Source organism: Lithobates pipiens, unplaced genomic scaffold, assembly GCF_037356315.1.
Source record: "Lithobates pipiens isolate NorthernLeopardFrog02 unplaced genomic scaffold, aLitPip1_a1.2 Scaffold_8, whole genome shotgun sequence".
In the NCBI taxonomy this organism is placed as follows: domain Eukaryota; kingdom Metazoa; phylum Chordata; class Amphibia; order Anura; family Ranidae; genus Lithobates; species Lithobates pipiens.
In genome coordinates, this window is record NW_027507903.1 from 679,656,466 (window position 1) to 679,672,513 (window position 16,048).

Sequence of the window (16,048 nt, forward strand, 5' to 3'; positions counted from 1 at the left end):
GGCCCCTGCCTGATAAGATAAACTGGCTGAGTTTTACAAAAAGGATTCTGGTCAGTGGATTAATCCTGGTGAGCAGAGCGGGGGAGGGGGATGATGTGTTTCCTCTAGCGGAGCTCCTCCTGTCTCTGAGGATATTAGATTGATTTATGTGTGAGAAGTGCAATGCTCCTGGAGGAAGAACATGTCCTGAATGTCTCCCCCAATCTCTACTACACCTCCCTACTCATTATCTGCCCACCGCTACACAGGCACAGCCCCCTCCTCTCCTGTATTACCAACTAATGTGTCTGTGAGCTGCTGGGGCACTACAAGTCCCAGCATGCCAGGAGATGGGGGCCGCAGTGTGTTCAATCAGGCTGATTTTTGGGTGAAATGTGCTGGTGTGTGTGTGTGTGTGTACTGTGTGTATACTGTACAGTGGCGACGTGCTCAATTTTTTTGGGGGGGGCTCAAACAAATTGAAAAAAAAAAAAAACATCATTTGGAGCCACCGTGCCCATCAAACGCAGCCACTGTGCCTATCAATTGCCATCATTGTGCCCATCAAATGCAGCCACTGTGCCCATCAAACGCAGCTACTGTGCCCATCATTTGCCATCACTGTGCCATCAAACGCAGCCACTGTGCCATCAAATACAGCCACTGTACCCAGAAATTGCCGCCACTGTGCCCATCAATTGCCGCCACTGTGCCCATCAAACGCAGCCACTGTGCCATCAATTGCTGTCACTGTGCCATCAAATGCCGACCGCTGTGCCATCAAATGCAGCCACTGTGCCCATTAAATGCAGCCACTGTACACATAAATTTAAGCTACTGTGCCCATCAATTGCTGACACTGTGCCCATCAATTGATGCCAGTGTGCTCATCAATTGCCACTACTGTGCCCCTCAATTGTTGCCAGTGTGCCCATCAATTGCTGAAACTGTGCCCATCAATTGCCGCTACTGTGCCCATCAATTGCTGCCAACATGCATCCCACGCCCTCCCGGCACCTTGTCTTGGTGGGGCAGCAGGTCACGGCAGCAGGTGGCGAGCGGTGTCCGGTGTCCTCCATGCTCTTTGATGTCTTCTGCCATCGTCCTATGCGATAGGCATCTAATCACAAGTCCCAGCATGCCAGGAGATGGGGGCAGCAGTGTGTGTGTATGTGTGTGTACTGTGTGTATACTGTACAGTGGTGACATGTGCTCAACATTTTTGGGGGGCTTAAACAAATTGAAAAAAATAAACATAATTTGCAGCCACCGTGCCATCAAATACAGCCACTGTACCCATAAATTGCTGCTACTGTGCCCATCAATTGTCGCCACTGTGCCCATCAAACGCAGCCACTGTGCCATCAATTGCTGCCACTGTGCCATCAAATGCGACAGCTGTGCCATCAAATGCAGTCACTGTGGCCATTAAATGCAGCCACTGTGCCCATCAAATGCAGCCACTGTAGCCATAAATTGCAGCTACTGTGCCCATCAATTGCTGACACTGTGCCCATCAATTGCCTCTACTGTGCCCATCAATTGATTCTACTGTGCCCATCAATTGCTGCCAGTGTGCATCCCCCACCCTTCCGGCACTTACCTTGTCTTGATGGGGCAGTGGGTCACGGCAGCAGGTGGCGAGCGGTGTCCTCCATGATCTTCAATGTCTTCTGCCATCGTCCTATGCGATAGGCATCCAATCATAGCGCTTGTCGTTTAAGCCAATCAGGTGACAGGTAACAGACCCGAGCACCTGATTGGCTGAGATGCAGTTCAGTGTTAGGAAAGCGAATATTCATTCTCTTTGCTAATACAACGTTTAGTGAACAGCGAGCGCACAGCATGGCGCCCGCTGTTCACCTTTTTGGATGCCTATTAGAGCCTATTTCTCTAATCAGGTGCTTACAAAAAATACCCCGCCCCTGTAATTCAGGTGCCCGGCCCCCAAAAAGGGGTCGGACACCTGAATAGGGGGGTGGCAATGCATGAATCTATCTATGGTGATAGAGAGGTGACAGGAGAGAGGGGGCAGCACCATGTGCCCTTTATGGATGCACTGCCACTGATACTATATGTGTGCCTATACTGTATGTGAGTATGTATACTGTGCATGTGTGTCTATATGAATGTATACTATGAATGTGTGTGTGTATACTGTATTAACCAGGTGTGCCCACTGCTGCTCAACAGAAGTCGATCTAACAATCCCATGCCTGTGAAAAATACACTTGTTGCCATTTGGAGCCATCTGATTGGTGCACTGCAGAGCTCGGCCTCGGATCAGGCAGCGGGTCTGGGTACACACGTGTGCAGTGATATCATGGCACACATCAAGCATGGCCTTTATTCACATGCCCCACTGCCCGATCTGAGGCCTGCCACAGCAGTTCACTATTTAGCTGGCTCTACGACTCACTTGGGTAGTTCAGAGGCTGCAAAAAAGTGGATTTTTTCTAATTAAAGGCCTTTTCCCGACAGCTGCCTGCCACACCAAGCACTAATGTGCAAAGGTTTGTGTAAGGGGACACTGATGGAAGGTGACATTCTGGGGGCTATGCCATAGGGTGGCACACTGGGGGGCTCTGTCGTAAGGTGGCACTCTGTGGACTGTGATTTATAGGGAGAATGTTGGGACTCTGATGTGAGCGTGGCGCTCATCCTGACTTCAGTACTTGATATGTTGTTTTGTTTGTTACTTACTCCTGGAGTGACGGCCATATGTAATCCCATGGGCCCCATAATCTTCTATTGCCTGGGGGCCCCATGAGTTGTCAGTCCGGCCATGCCTACTTGCCGTTACCAAAACCTGGCTTCATGAATCTGACACTGCTTCTCCTGCTTCCCTCTCCCATGTTGGCTTTATTTGGACTCACTCCCCCAGGACCCAGTGGATGGAAGGGAGGCAGAGTGGGAATCCTTCTAGCCCAACACGGCACTTATCAGGTACTTCACCAACCTCCCTCTTTGATACTCCTCATTTGAGGCACATTGTATTTGTCTATTTTCTCACATTTCTCAAAGAATTGATGTGATCTACTGACCCCCTGGACCGGTATTAATCTTCCTTGATGACTTCTCAGCCTGGCTACATTACTTTCTTCTGAAATTCCTACAAACATTCTTGGGGACTTTAATATCCCGGTTAATGCTAATACTACTGCTCCTTCTAAACTTCCCAGTCTAACCTCCTCCTTTGACCCGAAGCAATGGATACAGGCTCCTACTCATGACCAGTGTAGATGAGATGTCCATTTGCCTTTATAAGGCTGCTGCCACTATATACTCCACCTTACATCCCCACCTAAACTTAACCCATAATAACGAAACCACACTTTATTGGAGTGTAAACTGGCCATAGCAGCAATTTTATTCACAAATATAAAAAATTTCAGTTAACCCGTGTTAACTGTATACCAAAGGGGGCCTATACCACCTACAAGTCCCCCACACTTCCATCTCAATTGGTTAGTTACCATCATCAAAGACCACCAACACAGCTAACAAGGATGACCCCTTCACCCTTCGGAGCCCCTCCACACTCTCAGTGCCCTTTGTATACCATCCTCCAACCCCATGGATTGGAGATCAGTGCCTACCTCAGACAGGTGAACCCCATCCCCTTGAAGGTACAGCCAACATCTTTTTCCAACTCCCAGTGGCACACCATCAAGTCTCCATTCCGGATCACAAATTGGCCCACCCTCTTGTTGACCTTGATAAGAGTCTTGTTCAATTTGTCAACTGATCTCGCCAACCGCCATGTTATCCTGGCCCAATATCGGACCAGACAATTACCATCCTAGGGAAGGAAGTTCTCAATGGAAGAAAATCAATCTTGGCATCCTGAATGAGCTCCCTAGTGGGACGACCCCCCCAAATCACTACCCCTGACGTGAAGCACCAACACGTTCGGTGGTCTATCCAGACATGCAAAATGCTGCACCTTGGGCAATACCCTACCCACTGCATGCTGTGCCTCCCAATCCATCTGATACATGCCTCCTCCCTTGAAAGTCCCAACTGCCTACCATTGGGTCTCATGTCAGCCCTCCTTGCCCCCCAGAACACAAAAGAGTGGCCTAATATCTAGACGAGACCCATCTGGATTCCATCTGAAAGAAATGAAGAAAACCACAGGTAACTACCATAACATATCCTCACATCATCATCTCTTATGACCTTAGCACCCCAGTGACACAAAATTCCCCGACCTTTCAAAGCAGTGGGCTGTTCCCTACTCAACCACCAAGTGCGGCCCTACATAAGTACAGAACATCCGTGAATCCCAATTACCTATCTGCCTAACAGCAGCTTCGTCCAACCTGCATCGTGCGGCCTCAGTGGCCACCCCAATGTGGAAGCTGTGCAAAGCATATTGCTTGTTCTCCAGACCTTCTGCCTTTAAACACTTTCTGAAAACTGACACAAACTGAAACCTGGACAGAAAAGAACCATCCTTGTGAATTAACAAAATGTCTCCTATTACCGGGTGAATACTCAGGAATTCCCTTACCACCCCCACCGGACACACCGGCAATGGAAACAACCTCACCTTCACCTCTTTGCCTCCCTTATCCGTCTTGGATCGTTGCAGCAAGACCTCCATACTAGCCCCATGAAACCTCACGTCCTGAGCTTTCAAACACCCGGTACCACTTTTGAAGGGCTAACCAGTTCACTAATCCTAAAGGCGCCAAAAAAGGCCAATGAAAACGCTGCCTGGAATAAAGACGCCTCACATGCGGACGAGCATATCACACCCAACTCGTGCGATAGCGCTGTAAGGTTGCCAAAAGTCACTGGCCTCCTGACATCCCTACGCTTCTGCACCAGACGATAGCCTTTCATGGCTTGTCGAACACCGATTCCTTTATCCATCCTGCGAGGACTCCAATGAGATCGACCACATCCATCGGGGACACTGAACCCCCTGCCGTGCTGCTGCCGGAGCCAACTCCCGAAATGTGTCCCACTGGAAACTATACAAGGCGTCAGCCAACGTTTTATCCACCCCCGGGAGATGCACTGCATAGAACATGATGTTCACCTGTAGGCAACGCAGCACTAAATGCTGCAGTACGACAGGTTGTGACGACGCTGAAATCCGATTAATGACCTGAACAACTCCCATGTTGTCACAATGGAGTCTGACCTTGGAGTCCCTAAACGACTCACCCCAAATCTCAACGGCCAGCACCATGGGAAAAAGCTCCAGCAGTACAAGATTTTTGCCGAAGCCAGCCTCCTTCCAAGCACTGGGCCAAGGCTCTGCACTTAACTGCTCATGATAAAATGCCCCGTACCCCGTGGACCCGGCTGCGTCCGTGAACAGATGCAGGTCCCAATTACTCCCCGGGATGGAAATCCATAGTGGTTTTCCATTGTAATGCAACAAGAAAGTATCCCACACCTTCAAGTCCTCCCGATGTTCCCTGGTGACACGGATGAAATGTTTGGAACACCTGACCCCCATGATGGCTGTCGACAGCCGTCGGCAATTCGGCAAAACACCCTGCCCATGGGAATGATGCAACATGTAAAATTCAGCTTCCCAAGTAAGGGCTGCAGCTGCCTAAGCTGGATCTTCTGCAGCCCCAAGATCGCCTGAATCTTCCCCTTCAGTGCCACCATCTTCCCTTCCGGTAGTCGACACTCCATAGCTTCCGAATCAATGACTATGCCCAGAAAGCTGAAAATGGTAGTCGGGCTTGCCGACTTGTTGCCTGCGAGTGGGATACTGAATCTCTCCGCCATCTGTTGCAAAGTTGATAGCAGTACTGCGCAGACATTGGACGCCGGGGATTTCGCACAAAGAAAGTCGTCCAGGTACTGAATAATATAATTCAAACCCGAAACGTCTCTGACCACCCACTCCACAAAAGTAACTGAATGTTTCAAACACGGCGCATGAGATTGTTGATCTTCGATTGTCTATGAGCTGCTCAAAGAACCCCCCCCTCCCAGCAACAGACCAACAGCCAGAAATTGTCCGGGTGAACCGGGAGCAGGCAAAAAGCCGATTCAATGTCGGCCTTTGCCAGTAGCGAACCTCTACCGCAGTGGCGTACCCATCCCACAGCCACATTGAAGGACGTGTACGACACCGTACAGTAATCTGGATCAATTGCGCTGTTAACCGAGCCCCCCTTCGGGAATGACAAGTGGTGTATCAACTAAAACTTATTCGGCTCCTTCTTGGGCACTACTCCCAAAGGGGAGACCACCAGGTTCTGTAGCGGCCGCTCCTGAAATGGCCCAGCCATGCGCCCCAAAGCCACTCCTTTACCCAATTTCTCTGCCACCACCCCCAGGTGTAACAGTGCTGAATGCAAATTCTTTGCAACTCGAGGGACAGCCGATAAAGCACTGGGAATCCCGAAACCCTCTGTGAATCCCTCCCATAATAGCCGGGCAGCCGCTCAGTCCGGATACCTGTTTAGGAAAGGTTGCAACCTTTCCCCCCTTACTGGTGTCTTCCCTTTTGTTACCCAGATCTCCAGCGTTAAAACAGCCAGTTCCGGGATAAGATCCACCGCAACCGGAGCACTCATGTTTGAAGTGGCAAGCGCCTCCAAATGTACATGTCCCATCATTATACTGCCAGCAAATGCCCCATCGTTTGGCGGATGGCTGTCCGGGGGAAGATGGACCACTGCCCCCCCTGGAAAAAACTGGTTTGGGGTCTGAGTTGAGGAAATCAGCCTCACCCAGAGGCTGATGTCCTTATGGTCCCATCACAGGGAGGGGCGCACTGCCCTGCGCTGCAGGACCTGCTCATCATACCTGAGCCACGCTGTACCCCCTGTAAACCCTGTAAACCTCTCCTATTGCGTCCATGTAAAAAAATAACGCCAAACAATGTTCAGGGTTCTTCTCGCATATCACGCTTGCCATGATGGCAAACGCCTGTAACCAATTTGAAAACGTGCGCGGGATCAGCCTATAATGTTGTTTTTCCTCATTCTCCTTACTACCGTCCAGCTTAACCCTATCAGGGTTAAATTTCTCCAAAGGTAAAAGGGAAAATATTTCCACATACTCCCTTTTCACGATCTTCTCTCTGACTTCCGGCCACAGATGAGACCCCAGCGGCCCTTCGAAGCAGACGTAAACCTCACACTTGGCCGCATCCGCAATGTGAACCACGTCTGTCTTGCCTCCCCTTTTCCTGGGTAGAACCCACTTTTCCCCCGGCCCCTGTCGCTACCGTCACCACCGGTGGTACTGGAGCAGACCCGGGAAGGGGCACCGCCACTGATGGAGCAGTCTCCGCACCTGCTGCGGGGGTTAACCCCCCCAACCCCAGCCCCCGATGACCCCCCACCTGACGTCAACCACACGGACGTTTGTAGCGCCCGCCCACGTCATGTGCAAACTGCTGCACCAGGTCCCTAAAGCCCCCAATAGTGCCTGTAACTGCACATCAGGCCTTGCTACAGTGGGTGCTATGGCTGCCGGCCGGGGGTCACCTGTATGTGCGGCCCACCCCTTGAAGTCACTGATCCCCCAATGCAGTTACCCCCTCAAACTTTGCAAAACGTTTGACACAGACAGGGACAAAACAGAAGATCACTGGGCTGAGCAGGGGTTGTCCCCGCCGCCACTGCTCCCGACTCCACAGGTGCTGGATGCTCCTGCCTGTCATCTGCCTCGGCATCGCTCAGCTTTCCTTCCGACATGTGACTGGGTGACTGCAGGGGCTCCATGTCATCCAACCACAAGGATGAGGGCCTGGATGCTGCCGACTCTTTTCCTCATTGGCCACGCCTCCCTTCTCTGGCTCCACCCACCGAATTTCCGGTCTTCAAGCCTGCGGCGTGCACCGCGGAACTACTGGGCCATCCATCATCTCTTCCTTGTCGGCCTCGCCAAGTCGCGGAACCGCCGGCCGGGGATGGGGTAAAACCCCGGAGAGATGATCATCCGTCACTGGATAGCAAGAGTGGATTAGCACCGCTGGAATCTTTTTTTTATTTGTAATAAAGGAATTTTTTAAAAGTGTGTTTGTCTTATTTAACCATTTTTACACTTTCTTTGTGAAATTGTAGGGGTACTTTTGTACCCCCTTACCATTTCAAACGGGGGGGGCGGGATCTGGGGGTCCCCTTGTTAAAGGGGGCTTCCAGATTCTGATAAGCCCCCCGCCTGCAGACCCCCACAACCACCACTCAGGGTTGTGGGGATGAGGCCCTTCTCCACATCAACATGGGGACATGGTGCTTTGAGGGGTCACAGACCCCCAAAGCATACTCCCAATATTGAGGGCATGTGGCCTGGTACAGTTCAGGGGGGGCGGTCTCTCGTCCCCTCTCTTTTCCTGCGGCCTGCCAGGTTGCGTGCTTGGATAAAGGGTCTGGTATGGATATTTAGAAGGGACCCTCACGTCAATTTTGTTTTTTCAATTTGATGCGGGGTTCCCCTTAATATCCATACCAGACCTGAATGGTCTGGTAATTTCATTTAGGGGAACCCCCACGCTTTTTTTTTATCAATGAATGAATTGTTAGCTAATACAGAGAGCACTCATTGAGTGTTCTCTGTATTACGGGAGCCGACAATTGAAAGTGATTTTAAAAGACTTTTGTTCCTTGCGAAATGACACTTTGTACAGGGACAGTTCTAAGCACCAGAAACATGCGCCCCTTCACAGGCATACTATAGATACCCCCCAGGTACGAAATTTAAAGGAATATTACACCTTTATTGTTTCACTTTAATCATTATTAAAATCACTGCTCCTGAAAAAACGTCAGTTTTTAAAACTTTTTTTGCATTGATCCATGTCCCCTGGGGCAGGACCCGGGTCCCCAAACACTTTTTAGGACAGTAACTTGCATATTAGCCTTTAAAATTAGCACTTTAGATTGTGAAAGTTCGAGTCCCATAGACTTTAATAGGGTTCTAAAGTTCACACGAAGTTTAGGTCTGTTCGCAGGTTCTGGTGCAAACCGAACCGGGGGTGTTCGGCTCATCCTTACTCCACACGCTCCCAGGCCTCTCTCTCCGAAGGCAATGCTACCGACCTTGTGTTCTCCTATCTATGTACTCCGTGCAACCTCTCCAACAATCCTCTCCCTCTCTCTGATCACACCTTATTCATTCTGCTCTCTCCCTGTCTTCTGTCTCTTCCCCCTCCAACCGCCTAACAGTTACCCATAGAAACCTTCCACACATTAACCCTTTTTTTCTCTACTCTGCTACTGACCACCTCTATGACAAAATCTCATCCCTGCCCCAAGATACTAACACTAACTTACAAAGCCATCCACAACCTGGCCCCCAGCTACATCACTAAGCTAGTCTCAAAATACCAACCAAACCGTTCATTATGTTAATCTCAAGACCTCCTGCTCTCTAACTCCCTCATCACCTCCTCCCATGCTCACCTCCAGGACCTCTTCAGAGCCTCTCCCATCCTCTGGAACTCGCTACCCACATCGGTCTGACTTTCTTCTACTCTGTCCACTTTCACCCGATCCATGAAAACTCATCTCTTCAGAGAAGCCTATCCTACCCCCACCTAACAATTGTACATTTATTTTCTCCATCAGCCCATCCCCCACAGTTATTACCTTTTGTATCTCTTGACCCTCCCTTCTAGATTATAAGCTCCAAGGAGCAGGGCCCTCTGATTCCTCCTGTATTACACTGTAATTGTAATGTATATCTTCATGTTGTAAAGCACTGTGTAAACTGTGGTGCTATATAAACCCCTAATAATAATAATAATAATAATAATAATAATAATTTCATAAAGAATCTTTATTTCACATTAACATTTCATTTCCTAATCCTCCCCCATCACCAGGATACATCTAGTGATTATAATACACCATCACATGATATTAGGATCCATTATAAAAGAGATCCCATAGAATTCTATTGGTGATCCATTCTATGGGGACACATTATATTGGGGACACATTCCAGTTCTAGTAATCATACATTATTATAGTGATATCATTATATTAGTGATAAATTCCATTATTTCTTTCATTAGTAAATCTCGGGATCATTTCTTCATATATTTCCTCTGAGATTTTCCCATTGATTTTCATCTCTTTCTATTTGTAGATCTATTATTCATTTCTATTTCTTCACACAATAAAATAATCAATAGAATAAACTCATTGTAAATGTATTAATAATAAGGAATGAGACTGTCTACACATTATAATCCTATAGATAGAGATAGATTTGTTCTTAAAGGGCACCTCTATTTGTACTTTCCACATTGGGTCCCTCGGTAGCCATTTCCCTACTATGACATCACAGCTCGGACACAGACAATAAGTCATATTACACTCTGTGCTCTCTCTCAGCTCCGGCACTCTATACAATTCTTCACCGTCCCATCTCACTATACACAATGCTCATGTACTGGGAGGAGCCATTAGAATGAACGCCCCGTCCCCTTCTTAGGTGACCCAAGAGCCGTACACACCCACTTATACTTTCCTTTATTGTACCTCCATCAAAATCCTCCCCAGTTTCCCAGGTATTGAGGGATCATGTGACCTTCTCCCAGCATGCAGTGTTCAGGCCTGAGCAGCCAATCACAGGACTTACATACCGTCACATGATGGAGGGGTGACATCATCAATCCTGTGTAAGCTCCGACATAACCCACCATGTATCTTACATAGGTGAGGACTCGGGGCTCTGACATGGATTGATGGGGGGATATAAAAGGGGGTAGAAGTGGGCCGGGGGCTGTGACTGCCCTAAGTGAGCAAATGACAAAGAGACTTATTAATGTAATTTGGAACCCTAAAGTAGCGTGACACATAAAGGGTCCCTAAGTAACATGGGTAACGGCTTTCTTCTTTTCTGAACACTGACAGCATGAGGGGAAAAAAAGCTGTTGACCGGCTCCTGTTTAGTTCCGTGATCAGCTGTTATTGGCTGACATCTGATCACATGTTAAAGGGCTCGCTGTGATTGGCCCTTTACCCGATCTGTGATCAACCGAATCCCAAGGGGGGTGGGCAGTGTGAGAACGGGAGAATGTACATGGACGCCCTCCCGCATTTTAGGACAGCGCTGTAGCCGTCTTTCGGCTATAGTGTGGGCACCAAGTGGTTAAATCTGCCCAGCAACAAATCCCCCCCCAAAAAATGCATAAAAAATACAAAACGCAAATCACGGTATAAAATCCTGCGGAAAGCACATCAGAAAGGCTGAAAAGCCCCCTGCATAGGTGTGAATGGAGCCTTAGGCTGGGATGAGACTTGTGGGATGCGGGAACCAGTGCGATTCCTGTGCGGGTTCCCTCATCACACCTCAATCACCGGACGGTCACACTGACATCTGAGAACCGCTGTGGGGGGGTCAATGGAAAGTTAATGACACCCCCAGATCGCTTCGCAGATCGCAGTGCAAACGCTGAAATGGTGCAGGAATCGGATTGTAGAGATGTGACACCCAATGTGATCCGATTCCAGTGAGGACCAAAAAAAGGGTCCGGCACCATTCTGGTGTGAATGTGATTTCAGTCACACAGTTTGTACGGCTGAATTCACATCACACAGACATGACATGTGATCTGCACAGCAATGTGATCCCAGCCTTAGAGAGATTTCCTCTCACTTCCTGTCCTGGTGACACCAATACAAGGAGGGAGAGAAATCTGTACAGGGACACAGACATATAAACATCTGACAGGGGCTCTAATCCTTCCCCTTCCTTATTATACTAAACATATCATTCTTATTTCAGTCTGTGTTCATGTTGGAGAGTTCCCCTCATTTCCTGTCTAGATAAATGTTGTCACCGGGACAGGAAGTGAGAGGAAATCTCTGTAATGGAGCCCCGGATAGAAGAAAATACCTGACAAGGGATCTAATCCTGACCCACTCTGCCTAAAAACAGTCTGGGCTCTCTGATCACATTGTTTTCTTCCAGTAATAAATCTCTAGATGACGTCTTCATAGATTTCCTCTCAGATTGTTCCATTTATTTCCATCTCTTTGTAGTATAGATTGTATGGAGGGGGAGGGGCAGAGAGGAGAGGTGACCCCCATCCTATCCCATCACAGTGACCCCACCCCCCCTTTATGTCTGATCATGGCTGCCCTCCCCCCATACAGAGGGACCACATGTGGGGGAGGGGCAGAGAGGGGCAGGGGGAGGAGATGGATGATGTTAAATATTGTGACAAAACACAGAAAGTATTATGTCAGATTGTCATGGGAGAGATAGATAGATAGATAGATAGATTTCTCACTGACCAATAGGAACATGTTATTGTTACTCCAATAATTGGACAGATATTCTACCCAATCACAGCGATCAGTAAGAAATCTCACATTTATTTATAGTAGAAAAACTTGCAGGAAGCCCCGCCCACTGCTATATACTATTGGATGAATATTAAATGAATTCCCCTCCTTCATCTGACATCACCAGACTGTGGGCGGAGTTCTCACATCTCCCGCCTCCCCCCACATATCTTTATACAACCTTCCCATACACCTATCCCAGCATGGAGGGGCTCAGTGAAGGTGGTGGTGAAGGTGTGGAGGTGTCGGATCGGGTCACACAGATCATAAAAGGAGATCCGCCCGGCCTCATAATCCAGATATATCCTGACTCTGTTACTGGAGGGATTGGGGGGTAAGAAGGTCTCTTTACTGTCATGTATCACCTTATACTGATCATCAAACCTCTCCAATCCCCAGGACTTCTTATTCCATCCAATCTCTGACTCCCCCCTTCTCCTCTCTATACTGGGGTAACACATCCCGACTCTCCACCAATCTGCCCCCCCGACATCCACTTCCCAGTAATGTCTCCCTGAGGAGAAACTCCGACTGCTCAACACCTGAGTACAATACTGGAATCTCTCTGGTGTTTCTGGGTGATTCTGGTTTCTATCTGAATCGGATGCAGTTTTCCTGTCATCTGATATCTGTAGATATTTATTAGCTGTGTTTCCATCCAGTAATATGTCTGCAGCTCCCTGTATATAGAATACATTTACCTCTGTTATTATATCAGATAAACCTGTGTGTAAGACCCCCGCCACATCCAGACCCCCTCCATCATGGAGGAGCTCCTCATGTCTCTCTCTGTCCTCATTATCTCCATCCTCAGTATCACACAAGTCACCTGTGTCTGATTCCTGTAAGACAGTCAGTGGATCCGTCACGTTACACAGCTCCTCAATGTGACGCAACTTCCTGGACAGCTCCTCCTTCTTTATTTCCAGATCCCAGATGGAGATGGAGATCCGCTCTGCCCTCCCGGAGATGTCCCTCAGGACTCTCTTCTCCAGGTCTTCCAGACGTCTCCTGAGATCTCTAAACAGGGCAGTGACTCTCTCGGTGTCACCAGCGGCTTCTTCTTCTACTTTCCTCCGGTGTTCCTGCAGACTCTGGACTCTTTCCTCCGTCTCCTCTCTCTTTGTCAGAAGTTTCTGCAGAACATTCCTCAGTGTCTCCTTCTTCTTCTCAGAAGCCTCATCCAGTGACTCCATCTCATGTCCTTTATGTCCTCCAATCACATAACAAGACATACAGACACAGCTACCATCGTTAGTGCAGAAATACTTCAAAACCTCCTTATGGACGGGGCATTTCCTGCTCTCCATGGACAAGGTGGGGTCACATAAGACGTGTTCTGGGGACTTTTTGTGGACTCTCAGGTGTTTATCACACAGAGAAACCTCACAGTGCAGACAGGATCTAACAGCAGGTACAGGAGAGTCCACACAGTAAGTACAGAAGACCCCGGACTCCTCTTGATGAGTAGACAGGAAAGTCTCTGCTATGTTACGTAGTGTTATGTTCCTGTGCAGTGCAGGCCGATCCGGAAACTTCTCTCTGCATTCAGGACAGGAATATCCTCCAGACCCCCCCTGTGTATCCAGCACACCATCAATACAGACCCGGCAGAAGTTGTGACCACATCTCAGGGTTACAGGATCCGTATAAATGTTCAGACAGACGGAACATTCCAACTCAGCTCTCAGATCACCAGACGCCATCGCTGACAGCAGAAGAGAAACTAAACTGAAAGTCTCTGACACGGGAGAGGAATGTGGATGGGGGAGGGGTGACGTCCTCCTACACAGGGTGAGGCTGGATGAATATTATAGGACACGGAGATCAGAGTACAGAAGGGAGGAGATTCGTTTTGCAGTAGTAATGAGAATTATACCTCCCAACATTAGAAGAGAGAAAGAGGGAAAGACGGATGTGGAGAAGACATGCGGAGCACTAAGTGCAATGACATGAAAAGTGGAGATGAGTACATCATGATGAAAAGGAAATTGGTTATATAACCATCTGAAGATTTACCCCCCTTCATGGCCAGGCCATTTTTTTGCGATACAACATTGCATTACTTTAACTGACAATTGGGTCGTCATGTAACACTGTACATAAATTCAATATATAGCAATTTTCCCACAAAGCTTCTTCTGGTGGTATTTGATCATCACTGCATTTTTAGCGCTATAAAATAAAAAAATATAAATTAAAAAAATGTATATTTTTTTTACTTTTTGTTATAAAACATATCCAATAAAAACATTTTAAAAATCTAATTTCTTCATCAATTTAGTCTAATATGTATTCTGCTACATGTTTTTGGTAAAAAAAAAAATCCCAATAAGTGTGTATTGATTGGTTTACAAAAATACTAAAGTGTCTCCAAACTATGGGATAGATGAGGGGTAGGCAACCCCCTGCATGGGCGCCGGTGTCCTGTTGAATAATGTCTCTCATAGAGAAATGCATCCTATGCACTGCGCATGCGCAGCACATCACATTTAGCTGATATCCTGATCAGCCGGTGTGACGTATAGACTGGGCATGCTCAGTTCGTCAGCTGCAGGGAGAGAGAATCTAAATGTAAGATTCTGCCTCACTCTCCGCGCATGCGCACAACATCGTAGGGTCCGAAAACGCTTGTTATTAGACGGATTGTGGGGTGATCTTGGAGCTTTAATTTCTGGATGTGGACGGTGGTTGTTTCTGGATGTGGACGGCGGTTGTTTCTGGACGTGGACGGTGGTTGTTTCTGGATGTGGACGGTGGTTGTTTCTGGATGTGGACGGTGGTTGTTTCTGGATGTGGACGGTGGTTGTTTCTGGATGTGGACGGTGGTTGTTTCTGGATGTGGACGGTGGTTGTTTCTGGATGTGGACGGTGGTTGCTTTTGGCTGTATTTGGTCTTTTCTTAGATGGTGGAAGTTGCACATTGTCGTGAATACAGTACATTTATACAACACTGTAAAGGAGCACTCCTATGGGGGGGCATCTGATTTATGGAGGGGCTCCACTGGGGGACATCTGATTTATGGAGGGGCTTCACTGGGGGACATCTGATTTATGGAGGGAATCTGCTGGGGTACATCTGATTTATGGAGGGGCAGTGCTGGGGGCATCTGATTTATGGAGGGGCTATGGTGGGGGCATCTAATTTATGGAGGGGCTCCACTGAGGAGACATCTGATTTATGGAGGAACTCCGCTGGGGGGAAATCTGATTTATGGAGGGGCTGTGCTGGGGGCATCTAATTTATGGAGGGGGTCTGCTAGAGGACATCTGATTCATGGAGGGGCTCCGTTGATGAACATCTGATTTATGGAGGGGCTCCGCTGGGGGACATCTGATTTATGGAGGGAATCTTCTGGGGTACATCTGATTTATGGAGGGGCTCCGCTGTGGGACATCTGATTTATGGAGGGAATATGCCTGGGTACATCTGATTTATGGAGGGGCTCCGCTGGGGGAAATCTGATTTATGCTGGGAATCTGCTGAGGGACATCTGATTTATGGAGGAGCTCCGCTGGGGGGCATCTGATTTATGCAGGGAATCTGCTGGGGGACATCTGATTTATGGAGGGGCTCCCCTGAGGATACATCTGATTTATGGAGGGGCTCCCCTGAGGATACATCTGATTTATGGAGGGGCTCCCCTGAGGATACATCTGATTTATGGAGGGGCTCTGCTGGTGACATCTGATTTATGGAGAATACAAAACCAATTTTTTCCTCTAGTGGGACTTTAATTAGGCAGTAATCTCCAAAGTTTGTAACAAAGTATAAATTTTATTGC

General features: G+C 48.2%; 1 protein-coding gene and 1 long non-coding RNA gene across 2 annotated transcripts in view; both read right to left on the reverse strand.

Annotated features, from left to right (window-relative positions):
* Window positions 1-16,048, reverse strand: part of LOC143962066 (uncharacterized) — a 95,164-nt gene that overhangs the window by 29,572 nt on the left and 49,544 nt on the right. The gene's annotated exons all lie outside the window — the stretch shown is intronic.
* On the reverse strand, window positions 11,104-14,026 carry LOC143962054 (E3 ubiquitin/ISG15 ligase TRIM25-like). Its single transcript, XM_077471390.1, has one exon. It carries the CDS (start codon window positions 13,967-13,969, stop codon window positions 12,407-12,409), a length of 1,563 nt encoding a protein of 520 aa, XP_077327516.1. The 5' UTR covers window positions 13,970-14,026; the 3' UTR covers window positions 11,104-12,406.